The 21,600-nt window shown below is 44.7% G+C and overlaps 1 protein-coding gene across 26 annotated transcripts in view; it reads left to right on the top strand.

Annotated features, from left to right (window-relative positions):
- Positions 1–21,600, top strand: part of ncor1 (nuclear receptor corepressor 1) — a 376,647-nt gene that overhangs the window by 171,222 nt on the left and 183,825 nt on the right. For 25 of the 26 annotated variants that reach the window (XM_078224546.1, XM_078224545.1, XM_078224544.1 and 22 more), the window contains exon 14: positions 11,434–11,535. In XM_078224546.1, coding sequence (XP_078080672.1) covers positions 11,434–11,535 — 102 coding nt within the window. Of the gene's footprint in view, positions 1–11,433; positions 11,536–18,351; positions 18,411–21,600 lie in introns of those variants that run through there. The other variant, XM_078224553.1, reaches the window with a different exon arrangement.

Consider the following 21,600-nt stretch of genomic DNA (forward strand, 5'->3'; position numbering starts at 1 on the left):
CTTAGAGTCCTGGGATGCGTAGGTTAGAGGGATTAGCGGGTAAAATATGTGGGGGTAGGGCCTGCGTGGGATTGTGGTCGGTGCAGACTCGATGGGCCGAATGGCCGCCTCCTGCACTGTAGGATTTCTATGATTCTAAGTGGAGATGAGAGGAACATGTGTTTCATGGTGGCATCATGTTGGAGTTGGCTGAAATGGTGGAGGATGATCCTTTGACTGTGGAAGCTGGTGGGATGAGGGACCCTGTCATGGCTGTGGGAGGGGGAGGAAGGGGTAAGGGTAGAGGTGCGGGAAATAGGTCAGACACAATTGAGTGTCCTGTCAACCACAGGAAACCTTGGTTGAGGAAAATGGCAGACATGTCTGACTGTTTTTGAAGGTGGCATCATTGGAACAGATAGGACGGAGAATCTGGGAGAATGGGATGGAGTCTCACCTCCAACCATCGCCCCTTGACATTCAATGGCAATACCATTGCTAAATATAGAAATCATAGAAACCCAACAGTGCAGAAGGAGGCCATTCGGCCCATCGAGTCTGCACCGACCACAATCCCACCCAGGCCCTATCCCCACATATTTACCTGCTAATCCCTCTAACCTACGCATCTCAGGACTCTAAGGGGCAATTTTTAACCTGGCCAATCAACCTAACCCGCACATCTTTGGACTGTGGGAGGAAACCGGAGCACCCGGAGGAAACCCACGCAGACACGAGGAGAATGTGCAAACTCCACACAGACAGTGACCCGAGCCGGGAATCGAACCCAGGACCCTGGAGCTGTGAAGCAGCAGTGCTAACCACTGTGCTACCGTGCCGCCCTAAATATCCCACTATCAACATCCTGGGGGTTACCATTAACCAGAAACTGAACTGGATCAACGAAATAAATACTGTGGCTACAAGAACAGGTCAAAGGCTAGGAATCCTGCAGCAAAGAACAACTTCCTGACTCCCCAAAGGCTGTCCACTATTCACAAGTCAAGAGTGTGGCAGAATATGCTCCACTTACCTGGGCAAGTTTAGCTCCAGCAACACTCCAGAAGCTTGACATCTTCCAGGACCTAGTTGCTTTCATGATTGGCATCCGTTTATCACCTTCAACATCCGCTCCCTCCACCACTGACGCAGAGTGACAGGAGTGTGCATCATCTATAAGATATACTGCAGCATCTCAGCAATGCTCATTTTACAGCACTTTCCAAGCCCACAACCTCTACCACTTAGACAAATGCAGCACGTGCATGAGAACACCACCACCTGCAAGTTTCCCTCCAAGCCACTCACCATCCTGACTTGGAAATATATCGCTGTATCTTCAATATTGCCTGGTCAAAATTCTGGAACTGCCTTCCTAACAGCACTGTGGGTGCACCTACACCACATGGACTGCAGTGGTTCAAGAATCCAGTCACCACCACCTTCTCTGGGGCACTTGGGAATCAGTAATAAATGCTGGTCCAGCCATTGACTCCCACATTCCATGAATAAATGAAAGTTCTCTTGTTCTGTTTGCATCTGTCACCCATCCACGGCTGAAGATGTTGCCAACTTGACGTTTAAATACTGAAAAAATGAAAAAACGTTTTGACTGAAACAAAGTGTCGTTTCAGGCATTTGTCTGTAAATGAGGCACTGATGGAGGGAGTCAGAGAGTGAAATATACTGAACTTACTGTGTAACTGTACAGGATATTCAGGATATTGGGACGTTCACTGGCAGTGTATTTTTAAAAAAGTTTGAGTTTGCACATCACGTAATGCTTGGCCCTGATACTAACAGATCTGTATCAATAACCAGACAAGAATTTAACTGCAATGGTGACTATTGTGAAAGAGATCAAGACCAAAATTGAAAAGAAAATACTTGGAGTTGAAAAGAGGAGAAGAAGGATTGTTAGAGATGGTAAAGGTAAAATAGTATCCATGCTGCTAAGTGAGCTCAGTGATTCCTGAACACCCTGTAGAGGGTATCAGGAGATGGTGGAGCTTACAGCAATTAGGCACAAGTACGTTTATGCTGTAAAGTAGGGGCGGCACAGTGGTTAGCACTGCTGCCTCTCAGCGCCAGGGACCTGGGTTCGATTCCAGCCTCAGGTCACTCTGTGCCAAGTTTGCACATTCTCCCCATGTCTGCGCAGGTTTCCTCCGGGTACTCCAGTTTCCTCCCACAGTCCAAAAAGGTGCAGGTTAAGTGGATTGGCCATGCTAAATTGCCCCATGGTATCAGGGGGATTAGCAGGGTAAATACATGAGGTTAGGGGGATAGGGCCTAGGAAGATTGTGGTCGGTGCAGACTCAATGGGCCGAATGGCCTCCTGCATTGTCAGGATACTATGATTCTATAAGCCAACTGTCGGGTTAGGATTTGTCACAGGTCGTGATCACAGCATACTTCTATCAACCTGGTTTCAATTTGGGAAATGTTCCATTATCTACTCTCCTATAAACTTTCATTCTTTGGTCATGCATCACAAACCCATGCATTTAGACAGTCATCAAAATAGGAGCAACATGGGTTTGAAAGGGAAAAATCTCAATTGTGGTCCGTACAGGAGCTGCCTTTGATAAGCACTCAGTTACAAGCTGCTGTGTAGTCTCTCTGCCATAATAATGATTCCGGATCATGCAGCTCAAGTGCTTCACATTTTGAGATAGTGAGTACAAGATGCAAGTAGTACTTCCGATGAGACTGTTACAATCAAAACTTCTCATGCAGTGCTCCCTGAAGCTCTCTGTTGCAGAGCTCTAACACGCACTGAGTAGTTATCAACTGGTACATTCAGCGAGTTCAGATGGAAGTAGTTGCTGATGGAAAATGCCACTTTTCTCTTTTTGCCCCAATACCATTTCACACTTGTGTCCAGGGCACTGGAGCCTCAGGGTTGTGGGCTCAGACAGATATAAGTTGGGTTCTAAAAGGTTCTGATCAGATGGTGACCATAAGATGTAGGAGCAGCAGTAGGCCATTTGGCTCATCAAGTCGGCTCCACCTATCAATAAGATCATGACTGACCTGATATGACAATCCGTAACTCCAGTTTCCAACCTCATCCCCGTAACCCTTGATTCCCTCACTGATTAAAAATATGTGTATCTCAATCTTGAACACACTTAATGACCCACAGCCTCTGCAGTAAACAATTCCACAGATTAAGTACCTTCTGAGAGAAGGAATTCCTCCTCATCTCTGTTGTAAATGGATATCTCCCTTACTCTACCCTCTGGTTTTAATTTTCCCACATAGGAAACAACCTCTCAGCATCTACGCCAGCAAGCCCCCTGAGAATTTATATTTCTCAGCAAAGTAGCCTCTCATTCTTCTTAACTCCAATGAGTACAGGCCCAACCTACTCAACATCTCCTCAAATGAAAATTCCTCCATACCCAGGATCAACCTAGTGAACCTTCTCTGGACTGCTTCCAATGTTAAAGTTTTTTTAAAAGTTTATTTATTAGTCACAAGTAAGGCTTACGTTAACATTTGCAATGAAGTTACTGTGAAATTTCCCTAGTCGTCACACTCCTGCACCTGTTTGGGTCAATGCACCTAACCACCACGTTTTTCAGACTCTGTGAGGAAACCAGAGCACTCGGAGGAAACCCATGGAGACACTGGGAGAATGTGCAAACTCCACACAGACAGTGACCCATGCCGCGAATCAAACCCGGGTCCCTGGTGCTGTGAGGCAGCAGTGCTAACCACTGTGCCACCGTGCCGCCTATTGGTATATCTTTCCTTGGATAAAGGGACCGAAACTATTCACAATATTGCAGGTGTGGTTTAACTAGTGCCTTGTATAGTTTTAGCAAGACTTCCCTATTTTTATATTCTATTCCAATTGAAAGAAAGGCCAACATTCCATTTGCCTTCCCTATTACCTGCAGAACTTGCATGCTGTGATTTATGCACGAGGACCCTCAAATCCCTCTGTGTTGCAGCATTCTGCAGTCTTTCTCCATATAAATACTATTCAGCGCCTTTATTCTTATATGCATAACTTCACATTTTCCTCCATTATATTCCATCTGCCAGGTTTTTGCTGACTCGCTTAATCTGTCTATATCTCTCTGTAGACTCTGTGTCATGGTAAAAGTTTTTAAAAATTTATTTATCAGTCACAAGTAGGCTTATGTTAACACTGCAATGAAGTTACTGTGAGAATCCCCTAGTCGCCACACTCCGGCCCCCGTTCGGGTAACTGAGGGAGAATTTAGCACGGCCAATCTGCCTAACCTGCACATCTTTTGGACTGTAGGAGGAAAGCGGAGCACCTGAAGGAAACCCACGCAGACACGGGGAGAATGTGAAAACTCCACACAGACAGTGACCCAAGCTGGGAATCGAACCCAGATCCCTAGCGCTGTGAGGCAGCAGTGCTAACCACTGTGCCACCGTGCTGCCCCATAGAGGAAGATTCAGTAATATCTTTCAAAATGGAGTTGGATGCAGAATTGCAGAATAGTTCCATCACAGAAAGGTGCCATTTTCCTGCCTTCCCTCCCGTAACCCTGCACATTGTACCCATTCAGATAAAGGCCCATATCCCTTGATACCCATCTTACCCATGTAACTGTCTAAATGCTTTTAAAAAGACAAAATTGTACCTGTCCCGACTACTGCTTCTGGCAGCTCGTTCCAGACATTTACCTACCCTCTTGGTTGATAGTAAATATTCATCATGGAGTGCGGTTACAAGTGGTGTACCTCAGGGATCTGTTTTGGGGCCACTGCTGTTTGTAATATTTATTAATGATCTGGATGAGGGTATAGTTGGGTGGATTAGCAAATTTGCTGATGACACCAAAGTCGGTGGTGTGGTAGACAGTGAGGAAGGGTGTCGTAGTTTGCAGGAAGACTTAGACAGGTTGCAAAGTTGGGCCGAGAGGTGGCGGATGGAGTTTAATGCGGAGAAGTGTGAGGTAATTCACTTTGGTAGGAATAACAGATGTGTTGAGTATAGGGCTAACGGGAGGACTTTGAATAGTGTGGAGGAGCAGAGGGATCTAGGTGTATGTGTGCATAGATCCCTGAAAGTTGGGAATCAAGTAGATAAGGTTGTTAAGAAGGCATATGGTGTCTTGGCGTTTATTGGTAGGGGGATTGAATTTAGGAGTCGTAGCGTTATGTTGCAACTGTACACAACTCTGGTGCGGCCGCACTTGGAGTACTGTGTGCAGTTCTGGTCCCCACATTACAGGAAGGATGTGGAGGCTTTGGAGAGGGTGCAGAGGAGGTTTACCAGGATGTTGCCTGGTATGGAGGGGAGATCCTATGAGGAGAGGCTGAGGGATTTGGGATTGTTTTCGCTGGAAAGGCGGCGGCTAAGAGGGGATCTTATTGAAACATATAAGATGATTAGAGGTTTAGATAGGGTGGATAGTGATAGCCTTTTTCCTCTGATGGAGAAATCCAGCACGAGGGGGCATGGCTTTAAATTGAGGGGGGGTAGTTATAGAACCGATGTCAGGGGTAGGTTCTTTACCCAGAGGGTGGTGAGGGATTGGAATGCCCTGCCAGCATCAGTAGTAAATGCGCCTAGTTTGGGGGCGTTTAAGAGATCCGTAGATAGGTTCATGGACGAAAAGAAATTGGTTTAGGTTGGAGGGTCACAGTTTTTTTTTTTAACTGGTCGGTGCAACATCGTGGGCCGAAGGGCCTGTTCTGCGCTGTAATGTTCTATGTTCTATGTTCTATGTTCTCTGAGTGAAACAAATTGCCCCACTGGACTCTTTTGAATCTCTCCCCTCTCACCTTAAAGTAAAGTTAAAAGTTTATTTATTAGTCACAAGTAAGACACTGCAATAAAGTTACTGTGAAATTCCCCTAGTCGCTACACTCCAAACCTGTTCAGGTCAATGCACCTAACCAGGTGCAAACCTATGCCTTCTAGTTTTAGGCTCCCCTATCTTTGGGAAAAGATGTTGACTCTCTCGCTGATCTATGCCCCTCACTATTTTGTAGACCTCCATAAGATCACCCAAAGCCTCCCACGCTCCAGAGAAAAAAGTCCCAGTCTATCCAGCCTCTCTTTATAACTCAAAACATCAAATCCCAGTAGCATCCTAGTAAATCTTTTCTGCACCCTTTCGACTTTAATAATATCCTTTCTATAATAGGATGACCAGAACTGTACACAGTATTCCAAGTGTGGCCTTACTAATGTCTTGTAAAACTTCAACAAGATTCCCAACTCCTATATTTAACGGTCTGACCAATGCTTTTCCACTCAGAAAGCCATGCTGACTGTCCCTAATCAGTCCTTGTCTCTCTAAATGCCTGTAGATCCTGTCTCTCAGAATACCTTCTAACAACTTACCCACTACAGACATTAGGCTCACCAGTCTAGTTCCCAGGCTTTTCCCTGCAGCCCTTCTTAAACAAAGGCACAACATTTGCTACCCTCCAATCTTCACCTGTGACTATCGATGATTCAAATATCTCTGTTAGGGGACCCGCAATTTCCTTCCTAGCCTCCCACAATGTCCTGGGATACAGGTCCTGGGATTTGTCTACCTTGATGCACTTTAAGACTTCCAGCATCTCCTTCCCTGTAATATGTACACTCCTCAAGACATCACTATTTATTTCCCCAAGTTCCCTAACATAGCCTTTCTCAACAGTAAATACCGATGAGAAATATTCATATAGGATCTCGCCCATCTCTTGTGGATCCGCATATAGATAATCTTGTTGATCCTTAAGAGGCCCTACTCTCTCCCCAGTTATTTTTTTGTCCTTTATGTATTTGTAGAAGCTCTTTGGATTCTCCTTTGCCTTATCTGCCAAAACAGTGTCTCTTTTTGCCCTCCTGATTGCTTTCTTAACTCTACTGCAACAGCCTCTATACTCTAGGGATCCACTTGATCCCAGCTGCCTATGTATATCATATGCCGTCTCCTTTTTGACCAGGGCCTCAATATCCCCAGTCCCTACTTCTACCAGCCTTGCCCTTCACTCTAAAAGGAATGTGCTTACCCTGAACCCTGGTTAACACATTTTTGAAAGCCTCCCACTTACCAGACATCCCTTTGCCTTCCAACCGACTCCCCCAATCAACTTTTGAAAGTTCCCGTCTAATACCATCAAAATTGGCCTTACCCCAATTTAGAATTTTAACTTTTGGGTCAGACCTATTGTTCTCCATAGCTATCTTAAAACTAATGGAATTGTGGTCACTGGCCCCAAAGTGATCCCTCACTCACACTTCTGTCACCTGCCCTTCCTTATTTCCCAAGTGGAGATCAAGTTTTGCCCCCTCTTTAGTCAGGCCATCCACATACTGAATGAGAAATTCCTCCTGAATACACTCAACAAATTTCTCTCCATCCAACCCTCTAATACTATGGCTGTCCCAGTCAATGTTGGGAAAGTTAAAGTCTCCTACTATTACCACCCTATTTTTCTTGGAGCTATCTGTAATCATCTTACATATTTGCTCCTCAATTTCCCGCTGACTATTTGGGGGCCTATAGTACAACCTTATCAAAGTGGTCTCTCCCTTCTTATTTCTCAGTTCTACCCATATAGACTCAGTGGACGAACCCTCGGATATATCCCCTCAGTACGGCCGTGATGCTTTCCCGAATCAAAAGTGCAACTCCCCCTCCTCTCTTACCTCCTATTCTATCTTTCCTATATCATCTATAGCCTGGACCATTGAGCTGCCAGCCCTGCCCCTCCCTTAACCATGTCTCAGTAATAGCTATAATATCCTAGTCCCATGTACCCATCCATGTCCTGAGTTCATCTGCCTTGCCCGTCAGGCCTCTTGCATTGAAATAAATGCAGTTTAATCTAGACTTCCCTTGCTCTCTGTCCTGCTTTTTCAGAATGTGGAGATGCTGGCGTTGGACTGGGGTAAACACAGTAAGAAGTTTGACAACACCAGGTTAAAGTCCAACAGGTTTATTTGGTAGCAAAAGCCACACAAGCTTTCGGAGCCTTAAGCCCCTTCTTCAGGTGAGTGGGAATTCTGTTCACAAACAGGGCATATAAAGACACAAACTCAATTGACATGAATAATGAAATTATTCCATGACAATGGGACCCTGTGCGAGAACCTCTCCGGCTATATCGAGGTCATCCTGAAACCCATTGTACAAAGAACCCCCAGCTTTTGTCGCGACACTACGGACTTCCTACAGAAACTCGGCACACATGGAGCAGTTGAACCAGGAGCGCTCCTCGTCACAATGGGTGTCTCGGCACTCTACACCAGCATCCCTCACGATGATGGCATTGCTGCAACGGCCTCAGTGCTCAGCGCTGACAACTGCCAGTTTCCAGATGCAATTTTACAACTCATCCGCTTCATCCTGGACCACAATATCTTCACCTTCAACAACCAGTTCTTCATCCAGACACACGGAACAGCCATGGGGACCATATTCGCACCTCAATATGCCAACATCTTCATGCACAGGTTCGAACAAGACTTCTTCACCTCACAGGACCTTCAACCAATGCTATACACTAGATACATCGATGACATTTTCTTCCTTTGGACTCATGGTGAACAATCACTGAAACAGCTATATGATGACATCAACAAGTTCCATCCCACCATCAGACTCACCATGGACTACTCTCCGGAATCGGTTGCATTCTTGGACACACGCATCTCCATTAATTACGGTCACCTCAGCACCTCACTATACCTCAAGCCCATGGATAACCTCACAATGCTCCACTTCTCCAGCTTCCACCCTAAACACGTTAAAGAAGCCATCCCCTACGGACAAGCCCTCCGAATACACAGGATCTGCTCGGATGAGGAGGATCGCAACAGACACCTCCAGACGCTGAAAGATGCCCTCATAAGAACAGGATATGGCGCTCGACTCATCGATCAACAGTTCCAACGCGCCACAGCGAAAAATTGCACCGACCTCCTCAGAAGACAAACACGGGACACGGTGGACAAAGTACCCTTCGTCATCCAGTACTTCCCCGGAGCGGAGAAGCTACGGCATCTCCTCCGGAGCCTTCAACATGTCATTGATGAAGATGAATATCTCGCCAAGGCCATCCCCACACCCCCACTTCTTGCCTTCAAACAACCTCAAACAGACCATTGTCTGCAGCAAACTACCCAGCCTTCAGGAGAACAGTGACCATGACACCACACAACCCTGCCACAGCAACCTCTGCAAGACGTGCTGGATCATCGACACAGATGCCTTCATCTCACGTGAGAACATCATCCACCAGGTACACGGTACATACTCTTGCAACTCGGCCAACGTTGTCTACCTGATACGCTTCAGGAAAGGATGTCCCGAGGCATGGTACATTGGGGAAACTATGCAGACGCTGCGACAACGGATGAATGAACACCGCTCGACAATCACCAGGCAAGACTGTTCTCTTCCTGTTGGGGAGCACTTCAGCGGTCACGGGCATTCGGCCTCTGATCTTCGGGTAAGCGTTCTCCAAGGCGGCCTTCACGACACACGACGACGCAGAGTCGCTGAGCAGAAACTGATAGCCAAGTGCCTCACACATGAGGACGGCCTCAACCGGGATATTGGGTTCATGTCACACTATTTCTAATCCCCACAGCTTGCCTGGACCTGCAGAGTCTCACTGGCTGTCCTGTCTGGAGACAATACACATCTCTTTAGCCTGTCTTGATGCTCTCTCCACTCACATTGTTTGTATCTTAAAGACTTGATTAGCTGTAAGTATTCGCATTCCAACCATTATCCATGTAAATTGAGTTTGTGTCTTTATATGCCCTGTTTGTGTACAGAATTCCCACTCACCTCAAGAAGGGGCTTAAGGCTCCGAAAGCTTGTGTAGCTTTTGCTACCAAATAAACCTGTTGTACTTTAACCTGGTGTTGTTAAACTTCTTACTCTGCTTTTTCAGACCATTTGTCCAGTCATGTTTTGTACACTCTCCCTGTGTTTTATTTCTCTTAGCCTTACTGGACCCATTCACTGAGTTCTCCACAGTCTCTGTACCATGACCCTTTTTGATTTTTGTCTTTGGTTTCTCTGCCTTCCGCTTTTCCTTTTACTGCCTTTTGTTTCTGTCCCCACCTTACTTCCCTCTGACTTCCTGCATCGGTTCCCATCCCCCTGCAACATTAGTTTAAACCCTCCCCAACAGCACTAGAAAACACTGCCCCTAGGACATTGGTTTCAGTCCTGCCCAGGTGCAGACCGTTCAATTTGTACTGGTCTCGCCTCCCCCAGAACCGGTTCCAATGCCTCAGGAATTTGAATCCCTCCCTCTTGCACCATCCCTCAAGCCATATATTCATCTCGCCATTTCCATTGTTTTATACTGTTTCTTCTTGTTTTCTCTATGAAAGTGAAGTACCTCACATTTTTCCTCATGGTAATGCCCTTGAATGTCTTGTTGGAGATGGTCATTGTTTAGCACTTGTGGGGCATGAATATTAACATGCCACTTAGCCCAAGCCTGAAATTTGTCCAGGTCTTGTTACATATGGGCATGCACTACTTCTGAGGAGCCTCAAATAGCACTGAACATTGTGCAATCATCACTGAACGTTTCCACTTCTGACCTTATAATGAAACAGCTGAAGATGATTGGGCCCAGGATGTCTGCCACTTGTCCATTCATTCCATAACTTACATATGTCCTTTTGAAATGCGACCACCTTTGCAGTTTACAAAGCTGCCATGTTTTATATCATCTACAAAGTTTGAATTTGTTCCTGTTCACCAGAATCTAGATCATTGATATATATCGGGAAAAGCAAGTGTCTTAACACTGACCCTGGGGAACTCCACTACAAATTTACCTCTTGCCTGAAAAACATCCAATAATAACTATTCTCTGTTTCCTGTCACTCAAGCCAATTTTGTGTTTATGTTGCTACTGTTCCTTTTATTTTAAGAGCTCTAACTGCTCAAAAGTCTATTGATCGGCAACAGATTTACCTACCTATTTGAAGGAGAGTGTTTGCAGGGTTCAGGACAGGAGTAGCAGAGTTGGATACACTTTCACAGAGCTGGCACAGACGCAATGGTTCCCTTCTGCATTGCATCTATAATTCCAGATCTGATTCAGTCCAGAGAAAGTGCTAACTGGGTTCCATTACTGAACTCTCCACTAAGGTGTCCTGGAATGGAGCAGTTGTGATAAAGATTACAGGGCTTTATCATTGAACTATCAAAGTTTACAACTCTGTAGGAGGCTGTTGAGCCCATTATTTCTGTGCCTGCTTTTGTTTGGAGTAATTCAAAACTAATCTTACTTGTAGCTCTAGTCCGTGACGATCTCTGAAAAGCAGAGTGACTCAACATGGAGAAACTATGGTGAAGTATCTCCATGATATGGAGAATGGCTTTTGAATGTGTTGAGACGACAAACCTGCTACAGTCGTGCCTAAAATTGTATAAATGTTTCACCATAAGCGTAGCATTCTCCTAACGTGCCCTTGTTCTATTTCTTCAGTGTGTAGCAGATTGCGTTCTATACTATTATTTAACCAAGAAAAATGAGAACTACAAGAATCTTGTGAGGAGGAACTACGGGCGGCGCAGAGGGAGGAATACGGTAAGGAGTGATAGACTAGCAATATTAAAAGTATGGTAGCGTGAGTTGGATCAAAGACAAACTTTACAACTGGATTCATGGATTGGCAGCACACATTAAATAATGTCAGGTGTATCAATTTCCCAGTCACCATGACACCCAGTGGACATGAAGGAGAATAGGATAAATTGGATATCTCTTTAAAGAGCTAACCACAGGCACGTTGGGTTAAATGGCAGCCTCTAGCGCTGTACGATTTTATAAGTTTTAAACTTTTCATTGTGTTTTTATTCTTTACAAGTTTAATTTAAATTTTAAGACATGTTTTATCTTTTACACTTATAATTTAAATTTGCATTATTCTTAGTATTCTTAATGGAACTCAATTAAGGAGCTTAACCATAACGCTGTTATATATCCGGCATGCTGTGTAGGATTTGGAAACTAATTGAGAGTTATTAGAGTCCAAACATATGTGACCAGGATCTCTGTCACTTTATTATTCATTGAAGTAGAACGAACTGACAGTGACTTGTATAGTGCTGGGTAGTGGGCCATAGTCTACCCTGTGCTGCTTTCCTGCACTAAACCATGAGTAGCAGCTACAGGAGGTCAGCTTCTTTACAATAGGCATGGAAGATGGACACTGACACTTCCTGGAGCTGGTTTCAGAGGGGCAGTGGTGGGGATGGGGTTGATTGCCCTTGTTTGCTGCAATTGGAGCTTGTAGAAGCAAGCCAGTGAAGGTGAAAGGAGCAGAAAATAGTAGGGGTAATAGTTTTGCATACTTCAACTGACAGTTTATAAAGGGGAAATCATTGTTTTTTGAGAATGTATCTAGCAGGATAGATAAGGAAGAATCAGCGAGTGTAGTATATTTGGATTTTTGAAAGGTATTCGATAAGGTGCCAAGCAAGAGTTGCTGCATTAGTAGGGGAGGCAATGACTTGTGGTATTATCGCTAGATTATTTAACTAGAAACTTAGTTAATGTTCTGGGGGCCTGTGTTCGAATCCCGCCATGGCAGATGGTGGAATTTGAATTCAATAAAAATTGTCTGGAATGAAAAATCTACTGATGACCATGAAACCATTGTCGATTGTCAGAAAAACCCATCTGGTTCACTAATGTCCTTCAGGGAAGGAAATCGGCCATCCTAACCCAGTCGGGCCTACATGTTACTCCAGAGCCACAGCAATGTCGTCAACTCTCAATTGCCCTCGGGCAACTAGGGATGGGCAATAAATGCTGGCCAGCCAGAGACGCTCATGTCCCATGAATGAATAAAAAAAATTAGTGCACATTGAGAATTGGTTAACAGGCAGATAGCAAAAAAATAGAAATAAAGAAGTCATTTTTGGGATGGCAAGAGTGTAACTATCGGGTATTACCAGGATCAGTACTTGAGTTTCAACAATTTATAATCTATATCTATGAAGAAACCAAGGTCAATGTATTCAGCTTTACTGATGATACAAAGCTTGATTGGAAGTTGAGAGAAGGACAGAGTCTGCAAAAGGATCAAAAAACTGGTTAAATGAGTGGGCAAGGTGGCAGGTGGAGAATAATGTGGGGAAATGTGTAATTATCCATTTTGGGTAGAATGGAAAAACAGAATATTTTTTTAAAGTGAGAGGCAAATAAACATTGGTATTCAGAGACATTTTGGTGTCCTTCTACATTTCATAGAATCCTTACAGTGCAGAAGGAGGCCATTCGACCCATCGAGTCTGCACTGACCACAACCCCACCCCGGCCCTATTCCCGTAACTCCACATATTTAACTGCTGATCCCCTGACACTAGGGTCAATTTAGCATGGCCAATCAACCTGACCCGCACATCTTTGGAGTGTGGGAGGAAACTGGAGCACCCGATGGAAACCCATGCAGACACGGGGAGGACGTGCAAACTCCACACACACAGTGACCCAAGCCAGGAATCGAACCCGGATCTCTGGCGCCGTGAGGCAGCAGTGCTAAGCACTGTGCCGCCGTGCCGATATAAATCACAAAAACTAACGTAGGTGCAGCAAGCAATTAGGAGAGCAGATGACATGTTAGCCTTTACTGCAAGGATGTTTTGCAGTAATTGCACAGTGCATTGATGAGATTATGCCTGTTATACTCCCCCCTCCTGAGCAGTTATGGCCTCCTTATCCAAGGTAGGATGTACTTGCCGAGGTGGGACCAGGAGGTGCAATGAAGGTTGACCAGATTGAATCTGGAGATGAAAGGGTTGTTCTATGGGAAGAGATTAAGTGGAATAGACATAAATCCTGGGGTTGCCATTGACCAGAAACTGAACTGGACCCGCCTTTTAATTACAGTGGCTACACTTACAAGTCAGAGACTAGGAATCCTGCAGCAAGTAACTTGCCTTCTGACTCCCCAAAGCCTGTCCACCAACTACAAGGCACAAGTCAGGAGTGTGATGGATGCTCTCCACTTACGTAGTTGAGTTCAGCTCCAACTCTCCAGAAGCTTGACACCATTCAGGACAATGCAACCCATTTGATTGTCACCCAATCCATCACCTTAAACATTCAGTCCCTTGACCACTGACATAAGAACATAAGAACATAAGAAATAGGAGCAGGAGTAGGCCATCTAGCCCCTCGAGCCTGCCCCGCCATTCAATAAGATCATGGCTGACGAACAGACTCAGCTGTGTGTACTATCTACAGCATGCACTGCTGAGACAGCAACTTCCAAACCCACTACCATCTAGAAGGATAAGGGCTGTGGACACACGGGAACACCACCTGGAAGTTACCTTTCAAGCCACTCACCATCCTGACTTGGAAATATATTTCTGTACCTTCACTGTTACTGCGCCAAAATCCTGGAAGTCCCTCCCTAACAGCACTATGGATGTACCTACACCACATGTACCACAGTGGTTCAAGGAGGCAGCTCACCACCACCTTCTCAAGGGCAAGTAGGCATGGGCAATAAATGTTGGCCTAGTCAGTGATACCCATGAATGAATTTTTAAACATCCACTCGAAAGGATCAAGATTCTGCTTTGATTGCAGGACTCTTAGACCTTTATAGAACCTGACATGGGACTATTTACAAGAGATGATCCTCCCATTCACTTTAGATGCAGTCAGACAGATTTAAAAATATTTTTGTCAGAACTTCACATTTTCTTGATAGACGAGGGAAGAGCGGTAGATGTAGTTTATATGGATTTCAGCAAGGCGTTTGATAAGGTGCCCCATGCAAGACTTATTGAGAAAGTGAAGGGGCAAGGATACAAGGGGACATTGCCTTGTGGATTCAGAACTGGCTTGCCCACAGAAGGCAAAGTGTGGTTGTAGATGGGTCTTTTTCAGCATGGAGGTCGGTCACCAGTGGCGTGCCCCAGGGATCTGTTCTGGGACCCTTGCTCTTTGTGATTTTTATAAATGACCTGGATGAGGAAGTGGAAGGATGGGTTGGCAAGTTTGCTGATAACACAAAGGTTGGAGGTGTTGTGGACAGTGTGGAGGGATGTCAGCAGTTGCAACGAGACACAGATAAGATGCAAGACTGGGCGGAGAAGTGGCAGATGGACTTCAACCCAGATAAGTGTGTGGTGGTTCATTTTGGCAGGTCGAATAGGATGAAAGAATATAATATTAAGGGTAAGACGCTTGGCAGTGTGGAAGATCAGAAGGATCTTGGGGTCCGGGTTCATAGGACGCTCAAAGCAGCGTCGCAGGTAGAGGCTGTGGTTAAGAAGGCGTATGGAATACTGGCCTTCATCAATGGAGGAATTGAGTTTAGAAATCGGGAGATAATGCTGCAGCTGTATAGGACCCTGGTCAGACCCCACCTGGAGTACTGTGCCCAGTTCTGGTCGCCTTATTACAGAAAGGATGTGGAAGCCATAGAAAGGGTGCAGAGGAGATTTACAAGGATGTTGCCTGGATTAGGTGGCATGCCTTATGAGGATAGCTTGAGAGAGCTAGGTCTTTTCTCCTTGGAGAAGCGAAGGATGAGAGGTGACCTGATAGAGGTGTATAAGATGTTGAGAGGTATTGATAGAGTGGATTCTCAGAGGCTTTTACCCAGGGCTGAATTGGTTGCCGCAAGAGGTCACAGGTTTAGGGTGCTGGGGAGTAGGTACAGAGGAGATGTTTGGGGTAAGTTTTTCACTCGGAGGGTGGTGGGTGCGTGGAATCGGCTGCCGGTAGTGGTGTTGGAGGTGGATTCGATAGGGCCTTTTAAGAGACTTTTGGATAAGTTCACGGAAGTTAGTAAGATAGAGGGTTATAGGTAAGCCTAGTAGGTAGGGACATATTCGGCGCAACTTGTGGGCCGAAGGGCCTGTTTGTGCTGTAGCTTTTCTATGTTCTATGTTCTATTTTGATGTCTGCAATCTGTTAAACAAAAAATATTGAAGTATTGACCACCTGAGGCCCATGGATGTTTTACTTGAGATCCAGTTGGAGCTCAAGAGGTCCAATAAAAAGAGCTCTCCCCATACCAGCCAACCAGTTCCTTGATGATTACTTGTAGAAATCTTAATTGTGACCCATTCAACTAGGAGATTAATCATTTTTTTTGATGATCTGAGTTATAAAGTTGTTGGAAGTTACAAAAGGATATCAAACCGTTTGGCCTAACAAATCTGTCACCATTTACTGTCCCCTCATTGCATGCATATACTTCCAATAACCACTGATGCTCACTTGTTTCCACTCCTGTTACTCACCAGTCTTTTATCCACCTGTCTGTTCTAATCTTGAATGTTGATATGATTTCTAGCTCAATCATTACTGCTGCATCCACAGCCTTGCACTCTGTCTGGAGTTTTAATCAACAGGCTGAGAACCGCTGACCTGATCCCTGTTGGAAAATGGTGAAGGGGATGTGCATGTTAGGCAGTTAAAAGGAAAAAGATCCCCTAAAGTGTGACTGATCTGAGCTGAGGGAGAGACCTGAATCCTGTCTTCAGTCAAGCCGCTGCATGGTTAGGAATGGGATCTCCTCCTGCTTGCTTTCCAGTGAATCCTACTTGGAACTGTGTATGTGGATGTTGTGAGGTTTGGAGTCTGGCCACATTCTGATGCATTTTGCAGGCCAGTAACCTGGTGACACAAACATGTAGACTGACCAGGTTGACTCATTGAACACCAATGGAACTTGCAGCCCAAGCTCTTGAAGTCAGTGGGGAGGCAAAATACAGTGGAAGGTGGGAGAATCTACTGAAGTGATTTATTAATTGTGTCAGGAGCAACTCTCTGCATCCAAGACACGGGTTCTAAATGTTTCCAGGTATTAGAGAAGGTCTGATTTAATGCAGATACCATAGCTTTTAGAGAGTGCATGCACAGGTTATTTTAATTTCTGAGCTGTATCATTTCAGGAATGAGCCAGCCCTCCCAGTGTCATTAAAATATCTGGCAGCAACATGCTGACATTAGGCCAGTTCCTAAATGGTTAACGGTGCATTGCTTGAGGGTTTCAGCTGCAAACTGTTCTGAAATTGTATTCAGATGAGCTTAAAAAAGGGTTTTGTTCGGCCCATTTGGCAACTGCTTCTGAGAGAGATTCCCGGGTTATGTTAGCACAGAGTCAGAATCAGATTGATGTGAGTGGAGATAATGTGAATGGACAGGGCGCTGCAGTGGGGGTGGTGCTGTCTGGCAGCTTTTCTGTAAGGAACAAGGTTTGGATTGTTGCCTGCTGCATTTTGCTCCCCCTCTGTTCTGTAACTGCAGTGGTATAGCCCAGTGATCCACTCAATCTACTTGATGTGCTGCTGTAAGGACCAATGATGCAGGACTCTGTGGGATTACCTTGTCTGACCCTGCAGATTAAAGTATGTTTGTCAGATAGAGACGTTCCTCAGGCTAGCTTGTGCAGCAGGATGATACAGTTTCCTGGAATATGTGCAGTGACAGGTCAAACAGCTGGTCTAAGGAGCTCAGTGACGCTGCTGCCTTTCTACAGGCTGAAACTGTCTTTATTTTGGAGAGGGTAGGCATCAGCCTGACACCCATTTGTGAGTTGGGTGGACAGTACAGAGCTTTCTAGTAGCAAATGAAGATTCAGGTACGTTGCTGGCTGGGATTTCCTCAGGCTGCTGGCAGCCCACATTCTCCATTTGCTGAAGGGTTGTCTGCTTCAAGCGAATTACAGTATTAATTCAAGCGTAAGCTGTTTTTAACTATAGTGGATATTGTCTTAGCAAGATAATGTAAGCAGGCTGAGACTGGATAAGTAAGCAGAGTAAAAGAGCTTCTCAAAACACAGGAAATCAAGGTCAGATTAAAGCTGTACACTTTTGAGTTTATGGTGGACTTTAATATCCCAGAGTTCTGTGTTTGACCCTCTTGTTGCCTTGAATTGAAGCCTGTTGCCTTCATTTACCAGTTCTGGTATTTGATGCCAGCTGTTGGGATTCAGCAACTGATTAACAACTGGCAGCAAAATGAAAATGTCTCATGAGAAAGAGAAAAGTTTGCACAGTTGCAAGTTTGATGTAGTTGGAGAGAAGCAGTCTGTTAGTGACCTGTGTCGTCTGCTCAGGCTGCTGCAGTCAGGAAACAGTCATTTACCATTGCAAAGCATCAAACTGTGTGCACATCCATACATTTCTGCTAATCTTTACAGAACAGTATGTCTTCTACACTTTCAACTGCTGCTTTTATTCTCCGTGTAAAACCGCTGCTTCAGATCCAGCACATTGTATTAGATAGCATTTTTTAAAACACATTGGAACATTTGAACTTTCCCAATCCCCAGAGTTGATAGTATTTGCAGAGGGCATTAATGAATTATTTATTATGGGCATTGGATTATGATCCAGTCTCACATTTTCTGCATATTCAGGACAATGCTGAGTTCACTCCCAAAAGGAACATTGCAGGTAATGCTGCAGAGAGATTTGAGGCTGCCTCAGGTATGAAATATAATGAGAACCTTGTTGTCGCGAATGTGGGCAAGTTTATCCTTGACTCTTAGCAATAGTAAACTAATTCAAATTGCCCTGTGTACCTGTAATTCCTTCCCTCCTTTATCAGATGGCCCTGCCCTTCATAACTCCATATAACAATCTATAAAATATGTATGTGCAAAACACTGAAAATTGTGCATTTGTTAAGTTTTAATATAATAAAAATGTATGTTCTGAGGAAAGCATCCTGTTTAGAATTGAGCCGTTTAAAATATTTGGTGATTACTGTTGATTTATATTAGAACATAATTCCCCTTTACTGCAAACAAAGTGAAACTGTAGGCGGTAAGTAGTGGGATCTGGTATCGTGAATGGTCAGTACCTATTGGAGCAGAGTCTAGTATCGTGAATGGTCAGTACCTCATGGAACAAGCCTAAGCTTTGTCAATTGGTCCATGTGTTGCACAGGAAACATAGAACAGTACAGCACAGAACAGCCCCTTCGGCCCATGATGTTGTGCCGAGCTTTATCTGGAACCAAGATCAAGCTATCCCACTCCCTATCATCCTGGTGTGCTCCATGTGCCTATCCAATAACCGCTTAAATGTTCCTAAAGTGTCTGACTCCACTATCACTGCAGGCAGTCCATTCCACACCCCAACCACTCTCTGCGTAAAGAACCTACCTCGGACATCCTTCCTATATCTCCCACCATGAACCCTATAGTTAGGCCCCTTTGTAATAGCTCCATCCACCCGAGGAAATAGTCTTTGAACGTTCACTCTATCTATCCCCTTCATCATTTTATAAACCTCTATTAAGTCTCCCCTCAGTCTCCTCCGTTCCAGAGAGAACAGCCCTAGCTCCCTCAACCTTTCCTCATAAGCCCTACCCTCCGAACCAGGCAGCATCCTGGTAAATCTCCTCTGCACTCTTTCCAGCGCTTCCACATCCTTCTTATTAGTGAGGTGACCAGAACTGCACACAATATTCCAAATGTGGTCTCACCAAGGTTGTGTACAATTGCAGCATAACCCCACGGCTCTTAAACTCCAACCCCCTGTTAATAAAAGCTAACACACTATAGGCCTTCTTCACCGCTCTATCCACTTGAGTGGCAACCTTTAGAGATCTGTGGATATGGACCCCAAGATCTCTGTGTTCCTCCACAGTCTTCAGAACCCTACCTTTGACCCTGTAATCCACATTTAAATTAGTCCTACCAAAATGAATCACCTCACATTTATCAGGGTTAAACTCCATTTGCCATTTTTCAGCCCAGCTTTGCATCCTATCTATGTCTCTTTGCAGCCTACAACAGCCCTCCAGCTCATCCACTACTCCACCAATCTTGGTGTCATCAGCAAATTTACTGATCCACCCTTCAGCCCCCTCCTCTAAGTCATTAATAAAAATCACAAAGAGCAGAGGACCAAGCACTGATCCCTGCGGCACTCCGCTAGGAAAGGAGTAATTCTGCAGACTGATCATTATCTCACACACACTGCTTCCCAGTGACAGCGGAAGGCCGCTGCTCCTTCACAAATGACCACTCTTTTCAATCTCTCTGTTTGGTATAATGTTTTCTAGCCCCTTTCTGTTTGACTGAATTGCTGGAGATGGTCTGGCACATGGCACTGAACTGAAAACACCTATGCACAGGCAAGGCAGAGATGGGGGCTTGCATCTCGTCAAAACCCACACCTGATTGGCAACGTGTGCCCTTGCCAATCCTACAGCAAATGTCTTATTGAACTCAACTTCAAATATCTCCAGAGAAGAAGGTTGTGATATTTTTACTGTTTTGAGAGATTCATTCAATTTAAAGGAAACAGGAGAAAATTGAATAATTTATGCGTGAACATTGGAACCACTGTTTGAGAATTGGAGGGAGAAAGGCATTGGGATTGGAGTACAAGGAAAGAGCATTGATTGGATTAAATACTGTACCCCAAAGCCTGACTCCAGCTTTGAAATAACTTTTGGTGAGGGAAGGTGAGGGAAAGGGGAAGTTAAGACCTTAGACAAATATCCAACTTAATACCCATTGCTTTCTGTGTTACCCAGTTGTAAATGCTGTTTAAAATGGCAGGAACATTGGATTGAGGAGCAGGAGTAGACCATTCGGCCCTTTGAACTTGCTCTGCCATTCAATAAGATCATGGCTGATCTGGTCGTGGTCTTATTGCCCTGTCTGCCCCCATTCCCCTTGACTCCCTTGTGTATCAAAAGAATTATCTAACTCAGCCTTGAATAAATTCAATAAGCCAGCCTCCGCTGCTTTCTGGGGAAGAGAATTCCACAGAATACAATCTTCTGAGAGAAAACAATTCTCCTTATCTATCTGATTTGATTTATTATTGCCACATGTATTTACATACAGTGAAAAGTATTGTTTCTTGCGCGCTATACAGACAAACATACCGTTCATAGAGAAGGAAAGGAGAGAGTGCAGAATGTAGTGTTAGAGTCATACCTAGGGTGTAGAGAAAGATCAACTTAGTGCAAGGTAGGTCCATTTAAAAGTTTGACAACAGCAAGAAGAAGCTGTTCTTGAGTCGGTTGGTACGTGACCTCAGACTTTTGTATCTTTTTCCCGACGGAAGAAGTTGGAAGAGAGAGTGCGTGGGGTCCTTAATTATGCTGGCTGCTTTGCCGAGGCAGCGGGAAGTGTAGACAGTCAATGGATAGGAGGCTGGTTTGCATGATGGATTGGGCTACATTCAGGACCTTTTGTAGTTCCTTGCGGTCTTGGGCAGAGCAGGAGCCATACCAAGCTGTGATTCAACCAGAAAGAATGCTTTCTATGGTGCATCTGTAAAAGTTGGTGAGAGTCGTAGCTGACATGCCAAATTTCCTTAAGCTTCTGAGAAAGTAGAGGTGTTGGTGGGCTTTCTTAACTATAGTGTCAGCATTAAGTCTTAAAAGGGAAATTCTGAAACTGTGTCCTGTAGTTCTAGTCTCCTCCACAATGGAAACATTTTCCTGGTATCTACTCTATCCAGTCTGTTCAGGATCTTGTATGTTTCAGTAAGATCTCCTCTGATTCTTCTAAACTTCAATCGGTATAGGCCCAAGCTGCTCAACATTTCTTCATAACAGAAGCTCTTCATTAGAGAAACCCTTCATTCCAGAAATGAGAATGCTGTACTTACATACTAGCTCTTTGTGATTTATGTACCAAGACACCCAGAT

Source organism: Mustelus asterias, chromosome 12 (genome assembly GCF_964213995.1).
Source record: "Mustelus asterias chromosome 12, sMusAst1.hap1.1, whole genome shotgun sequence".
In the NCBI taxonomy this organism is placed as follows: Eukaryota; Metazoa; Chordata; class Chondrichthyes; order Carcharhiniformes; family Triakidae; genus Mustelus; species Mustelus asterias.